Source organism: Pteropus alecto, unplaced genomic scaffold (genome assembly GCF_000325575.1).
Source record: "Pteropus alecto unplaced genomic scaffold, ASM32557v1 scaffold123, whole genome shotgun sequence".
NCBI classification, from domain to species: domain Eukaryota; kingdom Metazoa; phylum Chordata; class Mammalia; order Chiroptera; family Pteropodidae; genus Pteropus; species Pteropus alecto.
Window position 1 is genome coordinate 7,938,165 of NW_006433950.1, and position 15,812 is coordinate 7,953,976.

A 15,812-nucleotide genomic window follows, 5' to 3' on the forward strand; every position below is an offset into this window, starting at 1 on the left:
CCGCGGCCGGGCCAGGCCGCTCCGGGCCGGGTTGGACAACCGGGCGCGCGGGTGGCTCTCTCCAGTCGCCCGGCTGGCACGCTTCAGCTGACCCAGGGAGGGCGCTCCACTTGCACCCACCCTGCTGGGCCTTAGAGGAAGGGGCCCTCCCGCCTCGGCCCCGGGCTCGACCCCTGCAGCTAAGAGGAGGGACCGCCTAGACCCCCTGGTCTTCTGGAACTGACCCGCCTATGACTGCTCAACTTGTTCCGGCGGAACCCTCGGAGCTCGAACTTTGGGCCGGTTTGAGCAGTGGTCTCCGGGACCTCTGATCCCGACTGGCCCTCGAGGACACGGATCTCCGCTGTGTCTACTGCGCTGACCGCTGCTGACCCAGGGACCGTCCGTAGCTGGGTGGTCTGGTCTCAAGTGGCTGCAGACAGAGCCGCGGACGGAGAGGTCAGCGCCCAGAGCGATCTGTGAAATGGGCACACAGAGACTGGGGAGTACCGGGAAGCCCCGGGTTACCCTCAACACACAGCGAGTGGCCGGCTCTCTGGTCTCGGTGGGTAGAGTCTTTGCTGGGTCCCACCGGGTCCCGCCCCTCCAGGCCCCGCCCCGAGGGCGGTGCTAACACAGGTCCCGCCCCCTGGAAGGGAACTTCCGGCGCAGTGGAATTCCGGGTACCGGCCGCGGCTGCTGGCTGGCGCACCCTGTTGTCTTAGAGGAGGCCCCATGAGTGCGGCGCCCCTCGTGGGCTACAGCAGCAGCGGCTCTGAGGATGAAGCCGAGGCCGGGACCCAGGCCCGGCCGGGCGCTGGAGGCCGCCCTCGGTGAGAAGCGAGGAAGTCTTTCTGGGGAGGAGTGCGATTCGCGCGAGACCCTGACGGGACCGGAGTGTCTGGCGGAGGGTGGGAAGATGCTGGGCGGCCCTGCAGGGAAGGAGAAGGGAGCAGTGGGAAAGAGGATCCCGAAGACATCCCGGGACAAAGCCCCAGAGTACCCACATCCCCTGGCTAGGCCACGGTTAGGAGACAGGAAATTGGGTTCAGATCCAGCTGCTGCCGGCTCTATTTCCAGACACACATCACTGTACCACCCTAGGTCTGTTTCCTCATCTAACGCAGTTGCAGTCATAATAACTAAAGCGTTGGATAGTTTTTTCATTCATCCAATAAATATTCATTGAGCACCCACTCTGCACCAGGCTTGGGACTGGGGACTCAGCAGTGAACAAAACCATCAAAATCTCTTCGTGGATCCTCGGCTCTTAAGTGCCAGGCCTGGTACTTACTGACTGCTTTTCAAGTAGTATCTCACTTGATCTTACAGTAATGCTATCAGGTAGAAGTATACTTCACGGATGAAGAAACTGAGGCCCACAAAGGCCACATGACTGGACCACGACCATAGAGCTAGGAAGTGCTGCTCCAGCTCAGGCTTGCCGGTTGGGGAAGGTGACTTCTGAATCACACATCCTAGCTGCCTGCTCAGTTGTTTCCCACAAGGACCACGCACCCTACTAAGGTCTACCTCTGGAGTCCTTGGGAGACTCCAATGAGACAATACTGAGGAAAGCTTTATGGTTATCTAGAAGCTGCTTATAGCACCTAGTAGGAAATAGATGCTCAGCCACCCTGTACAAGGGGTTACAACTTTTGTTGTATGCACAAAGGTGGAAAATGTTCAGAAGATAAATGTGCTTGTTTTATTTTTCTCCCTTGCAGTGGCCAGAGTCCCTTTCCCAACCAGAAGTTGCCAGTACCGGACAGTGTGCTACACATGTTCCCAAGCACCGAGGAGGGGCCTGAAGATGACAGTGCAAAACATGGGGGCCGCGTGCGCACCTTCCCCCACGAACGGGGCAACTGGGCTACCCATGTCTACCTGCCGTGTGAGTAATGTGTGAAAGGCAAGCGGCTGAGACTGATAGGTGCCTCTTGATGGGAGGAAGCTGACTCCAATCAGGAGGAAGAAGCCAGAAGCCTCTGACATTGGCGGCACAAAAGAGGTCGACTCAGCAGAGAGAGATGTTTGAAGAACTGAGGAATTTTTCTGTAAATGTAGTTTCAGTTTTCAAACCATTGCCAGAAATATTTTTATTAACTCTAGGTATAATGTTCTCTCTGCTCGTGAAGAGGTGACCAAGGGAGGGTCTAGGGCAGAATGTCAAGGCCATCCCAGAGTACAGCTGTAGCTGGCACTTTATTTCTAAGAGAGCCTTAAATGTACTGGGTTCAAGTCCCACCCCAGCCCTAAAAAGTGAATGGCAGGCAGAAAATGCCCAGGCTTCAGAATCAGACCTCACTCACCACCCACTACTCTGAGTTACCTTTAGTAAGTTACTGGACTTCTCAGACCCTCAGATTCCTCATCTCTATAATGGGGATAATAATAATACCTATTTCCTAGGATTTTTGTGAAGATTAAATCACACAATCTATGGCAAGTTGTTAGCACGATACAGAGGAAGCAGTGGCTCTTATTATTATTTTGTGTAAGGTCAAGTAAACTCTTGGAACCTCTATTTACTCGTCCACAGGGTGGGACCAATTCTCTATACTACCTGCTCACCAGGGCATTGGGCAAACTGAGTAACAGAGTGTGAGCAGACTGTTAGCCGTGCAGCCCTAGTCACATGTTTGGTAAAATAAATAACATTTGAACATACGATGGTGGTCATCGTAATATTCTTTGTCTTTGTGGAAAATTAGGAGCGTGCTTAATGTCTATCAGGAGATTCTAAGTGTGTCATATTAAAGAAACACTATTTCTGATTATGGATTATTGCGGAGCTGTAATCATGAGCTTGACCTCTGTACTGAGAGGAAAGATGTCCAACATATGTTAGATGAAGAAGCCAGTAGAACACTTTGAATGATATGCACTCAACTTTTTTAACAAATAAGATATATACAGTCTACAGCCATGCCACCCTGAACAAGCCCGATCTTGTCTGATCTCGGAAGCTATGCAGGGTTGGGCCTGGTTAGTACTTGGATGGGAGACCACCTAGGAAGACCAAGTGCAGTAGACGTAAAAAAATAAAGTAAAAAATAAGGGATTGTAAACTGACAAGGTCCTTATAATCTGTCAGGTCAACCAAGGGTTGCCTTGCCTAAAAATAAAAAAAAAAGATACAGACATTGGTACATGCATTGAGAAAAGCCTGGGGATATAGGCATCCAAATTTTACAGTGTTTATCCGTAGGATAGTGGCTTCAAAATGAGGTGTGTGCACCCTGGGGGAGAGGTCACGATGATCCATTAGAGGGTTAGAAGAAAAGTATTAGGACTTTCTTATGTTTATCTTTTTATCTCATCTTTTTAAATTCTGTTCTTGAGAGTATACATTGTATAACACAGTTTTACAGAGTAGCACATGTTTGTAATTTGTAAATACACGTTTTTCGCAGGTATGTGTGCAAGCTTGTTTTGCTAATGGCCCGTGTGATCACGATAGTTTAGAGACCACCGCTCTAGGTGATGGGATTTCAGGGGCCCCTGCTTTCTCTTTGCATGTCTTTCTTACTTGAATTCTTTACAATGAGTATATGTGTGTTACTTCTGTAACCAAAAATACATATTCAAATATTATCAGAATACATAAATATAAGCTGCTATCAAAGTAATTTTCTCCTAAAACCCAGAGTGAAAAAGGCTTTTACCTTCTGGGCGCCTTCACTCAGCCATGCAACCCCACGATCTCCACTCTCACCTCCAGATGACGCCAGGGAGGAGTTCATGGATCTGCTTGACACGTTGCTGTTCCACGCCCAGACATATGTCCCTCGGCTGGTGAGGATGGAGGCCTTCCACCTCAGCCTGTCCCAGAGCGTGGTTCTGCGGCATCACTGGATCCACCCCTTCGTGCAGGCTCTGAAAGACCGCATGGCCTCCTGCCAGAGGTGAGTCCCAAGGGCTCCCCTCTGCCTCTCCTCTCCCTCTCCTCCAAGGCTCCCCTTCCTATCCTGAGCTACTCTGGGCACCGAGCGTGGGATGTATTACCCCGAAAATAGGGCAAACCTAAAGGTTGGAACACCAAACATCTCCTGGAGCCATCTGCTGTACACACCATCCTGTGTGACCTTGGGCACGCCACGTAAGCTCTGGAGTCCTTACCTGTGTGCAGGTCCTGGGAATGGTGATGGCTGCCTCAGGGGAGACTGGCAAAGGCTCTAAACTGGACCCTTCTTCTGGTTCTGTCTGCCAGCCTCGGGTTTTTTCCCTTAAGTATTTCCTACCTCTTCTTCCTACCAGAAGTGCCTTTCCTCCTATACTTGACCAGATCAGAGCCCTGTTCCTTCATTGAGGCTCTCCCAGAATCCCTCAGTCCCATGAGTCATCCGGTCCTGTGACTGTTTACACTTTAGAGCTCATTTCACTCATCTTCATACCCAGTCATTCCCATATCCACCTCCCCCTTTGGAACCCAAGTTCCTATAGGCCCAGGAATGTGGCTTCCCTCTGAATTACCCTCATCTTTTTTCCAGGTGCTTTGCTCACTGTAGGCATCATATGAATGTTTATTGAAAGATTGAGCAGGCGAGAGGGAGCCCAGGCATCACCCTCTAGATCCTCTGATGTTGGTTCTAGAAGCAGCCAAAAAAGCTACCCAAGTGGTGGTTTTATCTGCAGAGCTCTTTCTTCAAGTGAGGTGTTACACAAAAGCCCGGATGTGTAGATGCGTGAGAGAGAGAAACAGTCTTCTGATCAAAGCCGCACCCCCACGGTTCAGGAGGCCTTGGACCCAGGAAGTCCGCGGAACTGCTGGCCAGTCGGAGAACCTCACGTTTAGTTTAACGCCTTCTGAGACCCAAAGGAAAGGATTTGCTCCAATTCAGTCGGCCAGAGAATCAGCACTAAAACTCATCTCCACCTAATGCAGCCCCTGCCGCCTTTTTTTAAATTGTCACCACCAAATTTATTGAGCCATATTTATATTAATCAGGATATTAGGTGCCAGAAGTCCAACCCAAAGCAGCTGGAGTTTATAGAGTGGTGTAACTAGAAAGTTCAGAGGTAGCACTGGCTTCATGCACGAATGGATCGGGGTGACCAGAGATGTCAAATGACGCCTGACTCTTACCAGCTCCGGGCTCTGCACCTCTCTGTGTTGGCTTCATTCTCACAATGGCAAAGGAGGCCACCAGCATCTCTGGGCTGCCCACCTACCAATGTGTAAAGACATCTGTCTTTTCTTGCAGCTTCAGCAAATGTCATGGGAATGACTTTGATTGGTCTGCCTTGACTAAGAGGCTCTCCAGAATTCCAGACACCCCAGATCCAATTCAGAAAACTTATCCTTAAAATTCTGCTCCTCTAAGACCGTTCTCATACCAAACTCTGTATTGGGGTTCTCCAGAGGAACAGAAGCCTGAGACTTAGGGGCGGAGTGGGGGAGGCAGGGGAGACTGATGATATAAGTCCCAATATGAGCCTGAAAGCCAAAGAACTGGACACTGATGTCCAAGGGCAGGAGAAGGTGGATGTCTCAGCTCAAGCAGAGAGAGCGGATTTGCCCTTCCTCTGCCATTTTGGTCTGTTTCAGGCCGTGATGCCCACCACCCTGGGAAGGGCCATCTGCTTTACTCAGTCTGGCCATCAGATGCTAATCTCTTGCAGAAACACCCTCACAGGCACCCCCAGAGATCATGTTCTACCAGGTCTCTGGGCATCCCTTAGATAAGTCGACCCTTCAGATTAACCATCACAGTTGGGCACAGACACCCAGCATTCACTCCAGGATGTTCGTCAGGCACCTTGCAGAACGCTTTCCAAACTCTTCATTTAACCAAGTTCCTGCTGGTTCTATCATCCCTTAATGTTTTCCCCGAAAGGAATGCACTGGAGGCTGAGGGCCGATGGGGAAGCCAGCAGTTGACTGACTGTGCTGTCACATGAGTTGTGAGACTCTACCCAAATGCTGGGGTGTTGCGTTCCCCAGATGGAGTGAGACCTTGGCCTGGAGGCTGTAAAATGATTCTTTCCTATAATGGGATTTGCCAAGTTCGTCCACAAAGGGCAGCAAGCCAGTCTGTCCCGCTGAGATCTGGTGTCCCAGAGAACACAGAACCGGTCAGAGTCACAGCACCTACCTCGGTGAACCAAGGGGTCCCTGTGTAACTGATCTGAGTGCTAGGTGGATGTGGGTTGGCATTTCTGCTCCAATTTCACACCAGCTGAGACCCAGTTCCCCTCACTAAAGCATCATAGGTGACAGCAAGGACTTTGGAATCTGGCCGACTGAGGTTTGAGTTGTGGCTGATCAAATTCAGCCTCAACCAAGCTTCAGTTTTCTTGTCTGTAAAATGGGCATCGTTATAGTGCCTACCTCACAGGGCTGTATGAGAATCCCCCCAGCTGATGTGCACAAAGCTCTCAGGTCAGCCCCTGGCATACAGGGAATGTTCTTGTTATTGCTTAGATCGATCAGAGTTGCCTTTTTTTAAAAAAAAAAAACTGCGAGGATCAAATTGGCCTTTAAATGATCTGTTTTCACCTACCTGATGAATAAGACTTTCTAAGTTCCAGTCAGTAAAGTCAATAGTCTCAAATTGTTTAATGGAATGAACTGCTATTAATAAAGTAAATATTTTGTTAGCATCTAGATGAAACTGTGTTACTTAGACTGGATGATTATTTAAGGTCTCGTCCAGCTCTAGGGTGACAATACTAAGTATGAAATGAGATAACTATATTTTCAAACTGCTATTTTTTTAATGTAAACTTTTTTCTGATTTTTTTTTTTATTATCGTTCCTGAAATATGGTCTTCTAAATTTCAGATTCTGCTTTACTGCCAACCAGATAAAGATTTATACCAATCAAGAGAAAACCAGGTGAGTCTCCCCATTCATTTTCAGAAGGTTCTTTGTTGTAAAGATTTAGGGGGCGCTTTGCTTTTGGCCTTGTCCACTGCACTTTTTCGTTTGTTTGTGCTTTAGCCAACTCTGTGACTAAAGGCAGCTGTTCCCAAATCGGAACCTTTCATTTAGAGAAATGACTGGGGGAACATGGAGGGAGGGCGGAGGTAGAGAAAAACATCTCGGTGCAGTGAAATAAGCCGAAGGCTGAAAGAAAGCCTGAATTCCTGCCCAGCTCTGTCCCCGGTTTAAAATTCAGCTCATATCTTCACCTCTGTGACCTTCCCTTCCCATGTTGTCACATGCCTGCCCTTGACACATTCATCATTGGGCACTTGTGAGGTTCAAGTGAGCCAAACAAGTTTTGAAAAGTATTAAATTATTAGATGAACCTAAGAAGAAAGTGTTATTATCAGGGCTTCAAGGTGAGCCTCCTGTCTGATCCACTCACTGAGCTGCCTTCTCTTCGCACCTCTGAAAGGAAGGCTCATTCATTCATTCACTGTGTGCTGGACAGTAGAGATTCATCAGTGAAGAGGTCAACACAGTCCCTGCTCTTAGGTATCTCACATTTTCCGGAGGCGACAGATAATAAAGTAAATGAGATCGTTTGTAACTATTGTGTGATATGATAGCCAGGAGCAGATAGCCAAGGAGGGCACTAGGGAAGTGGCCAGAGAGGTGGCATTTGCTGGGGACCTGAGAGTGAAAAGGAACCAGCCTTGGGAAAAGCTGCGGCAAGAACCTGCAAGTAGAGGACACAGCAAACGAGGGGACTCGGTTAGGAAAGAGCTTGCCACGTTTGAGGGGACCAGTGATTAGAACCCAGGGAGCAGGTGGGAGGGCATAGGCAATGCATTGAGCAGGGTCAGCTCATGCAGAGCCTTCAAGGTCAAGGTAAGGAGTTTGGATTTTCAGCCATTGAAGAGATGTGAACAGAGGAGACACATGATCCAATTTATGTTAAATGTCAGTCTGGCTAGACCGTGTCTATGGCTTCTGAGGAGAGAAGAAATGTAAGTGAGTCAGGGCAGACACAGGGAGAGCGGAGAGGAGGCAGGTGTCGCTGTCCAGGCGAGGGGCCAGGGGCGGCCTCGACGAGGGTGGTAGCCGTGGAAGGGCCAGCGAGCGGGCACGTCTCTGGTGTGCTGGAGGTAGAATCAGCTGGGCTGGATCTGTGCAAAATGAGGGGATTGCTGGGTTTGGGGTTTGAACAACTGGGTAAATAATGGCCCCGTTTTCTGTGATAGGAAACACTGGTGGGGTGAGAATCAAAAGTCCCGCTTTATGCTGCTTAGATTTTGCTGTCCGTTAGACCCACAAGTGGAAAATGTCACATACACAATGGTATTGCACAGGAGAGGGACCAGCTGGAGATAAAACTTTGGGAGCCACGAGCCTGTGTGATATTTAAGGTCGGGCTAGGTGAGATCAGCCTGCTGGAGAGCCCAGGAGGAGCAGTGGAGAGGAAGGAGGGTCGAGCTCTGCAGCCCTCGGCCACTTAGAGGTTGGAAAGGAGCTGACGGCGGAGGAGACGGAACAAGGAGGCCCGGGGTGCGGTCAGACCAGGACTGTGGAGCGTACGGTGTCTCGGAAGCCAAGACAGAAAAGCGTTTCGGGGAGGGAGGTGTCAGCCGTGTCAGATACTGCTGAGCAGCCAAGAGAATTACCCACTGGATTCGATAACATAGAGCTCGTGGGCAACCTTGACGCGAGCAGTTCTGGCCAAGTGGGTGGAAGGCGGAAGGTGAGGAATCAGAGAAAGCGAAGGTAGACAGATCATCTAAAAAGAAGTTTTACTGGGAATGGGTGGGGCTGGCTAAAGATGCGCATTCAAGGGAGGGTTTTAAAGGTGAGAGAGATGTCTGAGGGCCGATGGGAGGGTAGCCAGCGCGGAGAGCCAAGGCCTCCAGAAGGGTCCTGACTCAGCAGCGGTGATGGGGAGCATGGGCACAGAAGCTTCGGGGTTTGTAGACTTGGCAGTGGCAGAGGAAAGCGTTCCTGCGAGAGTTATTAGACCCTGGGGAGGAAGGGGAAATGTGTGGTTAGAACCGGGGAGGGAAGATTTCCAGACAGAGGAGGGGGAGGATGAATGAGCCGGCTCAGAGGGCAGGAAAGTGAGCTGACCAGCGGCTGGAGTAAGAAAGTGCTCGTGGCCCAGACTGCTCGGCTGTCTGTCACACCTCCTGCCCCACCACACACCTGCGCTTACGTTCTTATGCTCATGCCCACGTTGTTTCCACTTCTGTCTCCCTCTAGGACCTTTGTTGGGCTTGAGGTCACCTCAGGGCACACCCAGTTCCTGGACCTGGTTTCAGAGGTAGACAGAGTCATGGAGGAATTTGACCTCGCCACTTTCTACCAGGTAGCGAACGGGGCCTTTTCTTCTCCATGGGCCCATCTATAACGAGAAAAACACGCCTTCAGGAAGCCCTCGGTAGAGGCAAACTGAAGAGCCTTCCAGAACTTTCCCTGTGAGACGTCCTGAATGCCAGCCTTCAGAGGACACATACCCCTGGGGAGTTGAGGGTTCTGAGGTGGGATCAGATGCAGCTCACCCGAAGTCCAACATTTCTTAGGATTTCTTAGAATTTTTATATTGTATCTTAAATATGCACAAGAGTTACGCCTTCTACTCCATATTGTATTCATGTTTATTTTTAGATTTTTTAAAAAGTAGTTCTCCCCAATATTTTTTAGTGAAATCGATACTCCAGGAAGGGTGTCGCTTCACAGACCTTCCTTCACCTTGCCCCATGCCCTCTAGGAGTACTCAACTCCAAGTCGAATGTCTAGGCTTTAAAGGGCTATTGGTTTTGCTTGATACATTCTTTTTAAACCATTCCAAGATAGGTAAGTATGAATTTGAACAGAGACAATTATTATTTCTTCAGAACTTTAGGCATTTTGGTTTTGTTCATCGTTAAATGTATGTCACCTGTTGAACTGTTTTAGATCAGAAAATAGACTCGAAGCCTGGGTTCTCTTCCGAGTCCCAGATTTAACGACTCACTATGGTGCATGAAAGAAAGCCTCTGAGAACGGGACCGTCTTAGCATGGGCTGTCAGAACAAAATACCCTAGACTGGGTGGCTTAAACAACAGACTTTATTTTCTCACGATTCTGGAGCCAAGATCAAGTTGTCAGCATGGCCAGTTTTTGGCGAGGACTCTGTTCCTGACTTGTAGATAGCCATCTTCTCACTGTGTCCTCACACGGCTGAGAGAAGGAAGCAGGCTCTCTGGTGTCCCTTACACAGCATGAATCCCAGCCTGAGGGCCCCACCCCCCTGACCTCAGCTAAACATGATCGATTATCCCCCAAACACCATCACATTGGAGGTCAAGGCTTCAACATAGGAATTTGGGGGTGGAGGGACACAGTTCAGCCCACACCAAGGACAACCCCAGGCTGTGTCGTCTCTGTAGAGGGTGCTTAGAGTTAGCAGTGATCGACACTGAGGGTCTAGTCTCCCACAGAGCAGGCCAGGGACCCATCAGGGATGCCACAGCGACTCTCACAGACCCGCCGTGATGTCTGGGCCCGCCACGGCACCTGGGTGACCGCCTGCCTCCCTGCCACTCCTCCGCAGGACCCTTCCTTCCACATCAGCCTGGCCTGGTGTGTGGGCGATGCTCAACTCCAGCTGGAAGGGCCGTGCCTGAGGGAACTACAGGTGAGTTTCCCGGAGCGGAGGAGCTAAACTCCAGAAGCGATGGGAGAGGTGTCGCGGAGAGGGAGGGGAGCCGACTGGCCCTGGGGGTTCGGCATGCAGACCTGAATCCCTGGGAAATCACAGACGTGGCAGGAGACCCCACCACCTTACCTGGCTCCTCAGAGCACAGCCCTGGACCAGCAACAGCATCACCTGGGAGCTTATTAGCGCTACCAACTCTTAGGCCCCAACCCAGACCTAAGAAATGAGAATCGCATTTTAACAAGACCTCTAGGGATTTGTGTGCACAATAAAATTTGAGAAGCACTGTCCTGGAACACTGATCTGAGAGGATGCTGCAGGCCTCCCCTGAAGTCCCAGCCCCTCTCCCAGAGGTCAAAGGCTTGGTGCCCACAGGGGTCTGGCAGGTGTTGGAGATGCGTGAAACATGCCAGGTGTAAGGAACAGCCACCCTCATAGCCTTTCCCATATTTTTATAAGTAGGTGAAATATTTCACTGTCCCATCAGTCCTTAAGAGGAGCCGAGACTCTGCCTCCGCTCCGGAAGAGGAACGTGGGCCTCGCGTTGCTGCCACTCCTGTTTTTTCCAGAGAAGCCAGAAATCCAGATTTTTATGTGTAATCTCCCTATTTTCAAATGTCGACAACTAATTTGTATTTAAAAAAAAAAAAAAGATTTGCAAGCCAAACCAAACATGTGCACACTAGACAACCCCTGGACCATCATCAAGCGGCACGTCTGCTCTTGGCCTGATCATGCTGGAGGTGGCGAAGAGCTCTAGTTTGGGGCTCCAGCACTTGGGTCCCAATCCTGGTTTTATTGGGTTCTGTAATCCAGGGCCCTGGGCATCCATCTCTGAAAAGGTGGGATGATAGGACCAGCCTCGCAAGATTGCAGAGCTGGTTAGACGGGGTAAGTGAGCGCAGCACCTGGAGCCCGCTGGCCCTTGGTCTCCCCTCAGCGGTGCCTAACCTCTGAAGGGATTCAGTGGGCTGGGTTTGCTCACAGTGCCCTCTGGGTCCCTGATTCCCCTAAAGTGACTGTCCTCTCCCGGCTTCTGGCTTAAGGAGATCGTGGATGAGTTCGAAGACTCGGAGATGCTGCTGCGCATGCACGCTGAGCAGGTCCGCTGCAAGTCTGGGAACAAGTTCTTCCTGATGCCTTTGAAGTGAGCACCAGAGGCCCGTCTTGTCCCAGGCCCCGCTGCAGGCCAGGCAGAGATGGAGGAGCCTCCCACTGGGAGGCCTGGCTGGAGCTGCGGCCACTCCTGGTAGTCCCTGGGGCCTGGTTCTCTCCCAGCCCTTTTGGGCCGTAGGTCCAGTGCTGTCGTGTTGTGGTCATTCCCAGAAGTCACCAGTAGAGGGCAGCCGGGCTTCCTGGTTCTAGGTCTGAGGTGGTTATGCCAAAAAAAAAAAAAAAAGGGGTCACCTGGTGAGCCCACCCATACTCAGCCACAATCCCCACTGTTGTCCCTCCAACACATGGCCCCTCCCCAAATTCCCCCATGCCCCCATCAGCTGTTTACATTGCGACGCCTTTGGCCCCTGACCAGCGTTTTTAAAACCATCGTGCCCTGGCTCATCCCTGCTCCAGCCAGGACATAGGGTGCTTCGAGGGGTCTGTCACCCTCCCTCCTCGAAGCATGTCACTTTTATTTATTTATTTTTAGTCTCTCCCCTTCACGTGCCAGCGGAGGCTATTTCAGGGCTAAGGTGCAGGGTGCTAATTTGAGGCTCAGCATCAGTTTTCTCCCTTCCTCCCACTCGCCCCCAGCCAGGTGCCTGGGGAGACTTGAGCAGATGTTTCATTCTGGCCTGGCTGGTGGCTTTAAGCCAGGCCTCCAACGCTCTGTGACCTCTGATTTCCCATCAGCTTTCCCAAGGAGGCAGAGCGGCGCCTTCCCCCAGTCAGAGTTCACCTTCTGCAGCCTCCAGCTGCCCGCTGTGGCCTGCAGGCCTTCTGAGGGCACATGGCCGAGGGGCAAGGGCTGCACAGGGTTTTCAGGCCCTCACCAGAGCAAAGGACCTGTCCTCTCCACTTGCCATCTGGATTTCTGGTGATAAGAGATTTTTATGTTATCGTTTTAAATTATACTTAACAAATAAAAATTTCAGTTTTTATTTTGGATTTCATTTTGGACTGCTTCTGTTCAACTAGGTGAAACGCCATTGTCTCCTCTACCCACCTTCTCAGCGTGCTTCACAGTTTGGGGAGGCCTTGGCGTCTGTTATGACTGCTGAGGGGGCCATGAGAGACGTTAATGATGAGGCGGGCCACCCAGACTGTCCGGCTTGCACACCAGCAAGTTCACACACACTACATCGAGCCCAGGGCTCAGCAGGTGCCATGGGGTCGCCGCCCCCTCCTCATCAGTGTAAGCACAGACATTTAGGCCTGATAAGACTTTAACACTTTTTCAAAGTCCTTTCTAAGACCTTCTCATCTGTTCCTCCCAGGGACCCCTCTGAAAAGTAAGTTGGGTAGGAATGATTATTCTGCTTGTACAGAAGGACAGGTTAAATGACTTGTCTGAGGTCACGTGAGAAACCAGAAGTAAGGTCCCACCTCCACCCTAACCTCAATCCTGCCCTGCCACACCCCTGCCCACGGGCTCCTAGTCAGCCCTGCCCTCGCCTTCTCCACCCAGGCCTGAGGGAAAGGGTTGGGGAATGGGTGCCTGTCACCCTGGCTCCCACTCTGCCTCCTGCACCTCTGTGCTTCCCGAGGCAAGTCTCAGTCACTGCGCTGAGGGACCCAGGAAGTCACATTCTGTGCCTTGTTCCCCAACCCTGCCACATTGATCTGCTGATTCAGCTCTTCAACTGGTCAGTCGGTTCTGGCTTTTGAGGTCATGATGGAGAGGAAGAAGCCAGGCATCCTTCCCAGCATGCAAGGGACATGGCTAACTGGCCGCGCAGCCAGCACTTAATAACACCTGCTCTGTGCCAGGCCCTGAACTGGGCAGTGGGTGAATCAGACTCGCCTGGCCCCCTGGATGCCCACCGTGGTGGGGACAGGCAGGGTGCACACAGGAGAAGCCCCATCTTCAACTTCACACTTGCCAGCCACCCAATTTCCTGCAGGTTCCAATTTCAGGATGGAAGCCAGCCTCCAACAAGGTAAGTCCTGTGGGTACAGACCACCTGACTCTCCTCATCAGGGACATCCATCTCTGTGCTGGCTCTTCCTGGGAGCGGGCTGGGTGTGATATAGCACCACCATCAACAAACCCTGGAGGACTGACCTGCCAGTCCCCTGGGGGAGGATGTGGTTCAGATGGAATTAGAATACAGCAGCCTTGAGAAATGGGCCAAGATCGATAACCGTCTCCTCCATGAAGGATGGAAGGTGGCGACAGAGGAAGGAAGTAGGAGATTCACTCGCGGGAAGCGGGCGGCAGGCTGGGCCCGGGGAGGCCAGGCCAGGCGGCAGGGCCTTGGCAGGCACCCAGACAGCGAGCATGTGCTGGAAGACACGCTCGGCTGACAGCGCAGAAGCAGCTGGGGCTCTTCCATAAGAGGAGATGAGCTCCGGAGACAGCAGCACCACCAGAGCGGCCAGTCCAGCCCAGGCAGGCTGGCACGGAGCAGAGACCATGATCTTGATGGGGATTTTATCACAACAGGGAGAGTGCGGGACCAACACATCTGGCCTCGGTGTCCTCAGATGTTCCCTGCAGGGCAGGGAAGTGATCATCCCTCGGCCTGTTTGGCCCATTTCCATCTGGCACTCCTGGCTCTCCACACGCCTCTCCAGACCACCCCAGCTTTGTTTCCAAGGAAGAGGGAAATTACCTCTACTTGTTTGTTTATTCCTTGTCTTGGTACCAGGAGCCCGAGGGGCCCTCAGGGAGTGGCCAGGGGTTGGGTTGTGCGGGGGCCCTGGGCCTGGTCCCAATCCACAGTGCCTTTCCTTTACGAAACAAGGGACCTCACCACTAACTCGAGCCAGAACCAACCTTTTACAAATGAGGAGACAACCCCAAAGCGGGGAAATAACTTGATCAATATTGCCCTATAAACGCATGCTGGGGCAGGAACCCCATGGCCCGGCTTCTAACCCAGAGCTGTTTGTACAACCCCTCACACCACATCGGGGTCTCAGAAGGAAATTGTTGTGAAATGACGTGTCTGGGCTTTAATTCAAAAGGCTCCAAGGAAAAAAAGGGACTCGATGAAATGACATAGGCAAAATGTGGATAATGTTTAAACCTGGCTGACTGAAGCGCTGGAGTTGACACATCTCAGCCGCTCCGGTTCCCTCAGACCTCGAGTGCTGGCCGGATGGATGGATGGATGTACAAACCCACCTTGGGCCCCGAGCTACCTGTAGGAGCTAGATCCCCTCACTGGGAATGTCAAGGTCTGGTCACAGGGATGCCATCTCCTGAAGTTAGGATTCACCCCAAGGGAAGAAGCTCCAACTGGGAGAAAACAATGACCAAACTGGTCTGACCTCAGGCCTCTAAGGGCATTGCTCACATTTCCTGGGCTCCTCTCTTTACTAGGCAGCCCCCTAAATTCAAACTTTTTTAATTGGCTGATTGGGAATACTATTGTGAAAGATCGCGATGTGTTCAGTTAAACCGAGATGACCCTGTTGTCCATTTCTGCTGTCTACTGTACATTTCCCAAAAGGAAATTTCAAAGCGAAAAATTTAGAAATCCATTTCCCAAAGGAGGGACCCCACAGAGAAGTTAGTAGAAATGGATGAAATTGCTCTGACCTTTCCCCAAACCCCAACTTCCTTTCCCTGAGGTAACGTCCACCCAGCATTGGTGCCAACAAAGGTTCTTTACTTGATAAAACTTGTCAGGCTCCTCTGAACTGTCTCCCCAACAAGGCCCATCTATGTATTTCCTTCTAGATATCCAATTTTATCCAGAATCCTGCTAAATCAGGTTAGTGAGAATTTCCCACTCTTGATATCGATCAAACTCCCCATCCCACGACCCCTCACGTGATATCTGATCTTCCTGGTCTGTCTTCAGCTATAATCCCCCCAGACTTCACGAATGCCTCACCCGTACAATTCGCTCCTCAGTTATAAATCCCTACTTGTTCTGCTTGTGTTCAAAATTGAGCCCCACTGTATACTAGAGTTGAATCTCTCTCCATTGCAATATTTTTTTGTTGTTGTTAGTAAAATCTATCATGACCACTTTAACTTCAGTCTAACTCTGGTTCTCTTTAACCATTTTTAGTGCCATTACTCAGATGTGGATCAGAACCAACATCGGGACCCTCAGATGCGACAAGTGTGATCTTTTGTCCCCGTGATTACCTAATGT

The 15,812-nt window shown here is 51.0% G+C and overlaps 2 protein-coding genes and 1 pseudogene across 4 annotated transcripts in view; 2 read left to right on the top strand and 1 right to left on the bottom strand.

Annotated features, from left to right (window-relative positions):
- The window catches only part of ZNF319 (zinc finger protein 319), a 6,753-nt gene extending 6,219 nt beyond the window's left edge, over positions 1 to 534 (bottom strand). Inside the window, 1 exon segment of the mRNA XM_006926942.3 lies at positions 225 to 534. The gene's annotated coding sequence lies outside the window, so the exon portion shown is untranslated.
- A 74-nt stretch (positions 535 to 608) lies between these two features.
- On the top strand, positions 609 to 12,648 carry USB1 (U6 snRNA biogenesis phosphodiesterase 1). 3 transcript variants are annotated; one of them, XM_006908799.3, is made up of 7 exons: positions 609 to 812; positions 1,707 to 1,873; positions 3,704 to 3,887; positions 6,767 to 6,820; positions 9,104 to 9,209; positions 10,438 to 10,521; positions 11,589 to 12,648. In XM_006908799.3, the coding sequence occupies exons 1-7, from the start codon at positions 715 to 717 to the stop codon at positions 11,691 to 11,693; spliced, it is 798 nt and encodes a 265-aa protein (XP_006908861.1). In that variant the 5' UTR covers positions 609 to 714; the 3' UTR covers positions 11,694 to 12,648. The 3 variants fall into 3 exon arrangements, with proteins under 3 accessions (XP_006908861.1, XP_015442414.1, XP_024900388.1); XM_015586928.2 differs by having other exon boundaries at positions 622 to 812; positions 11,592 to 12,648; XM_025044620.1 differs by lacking the exon at positions 11,589 to 12,648 and adding an exon at positions 11,359 to 11,559 and having other exon boundaries at positions 622 to 812.
- LOC112477394 lies at positions 2,898 to 3,016 on the top strand (annotated as a pseudogene).
- Positions 12,649 to 15,812: the final 3,164 nt, after the last annotated feature.

What these genes read in the sequence shown, in the direction of transcription:
- USB1 (XM_025044620.1), top strand. Translation starts at nt 715, where the DNA reads ATGAGTGCGGCGCCCCTCGTGGGCTACAGCAGCAGCGGCTCTGAGGAT. An exon ending in TACCCATGTCTACCTGCCGT is followed by an intron (nt 1,874 to 3,703) that starts GTGAGTAATGTG and finishes TCTCACCTCCAG; the next exon opens with ATGACGCCAGGGAGGAGTTC. An exon ending in ACCTCGCCACTTTCTACCAG is followed by an intron (nt 9,210 to 10,437) that starts GTAGCGAACGGG and finishes ACTCCTCCGCAG; the next exon opens with GACCCTTCCTTCCACATCAG.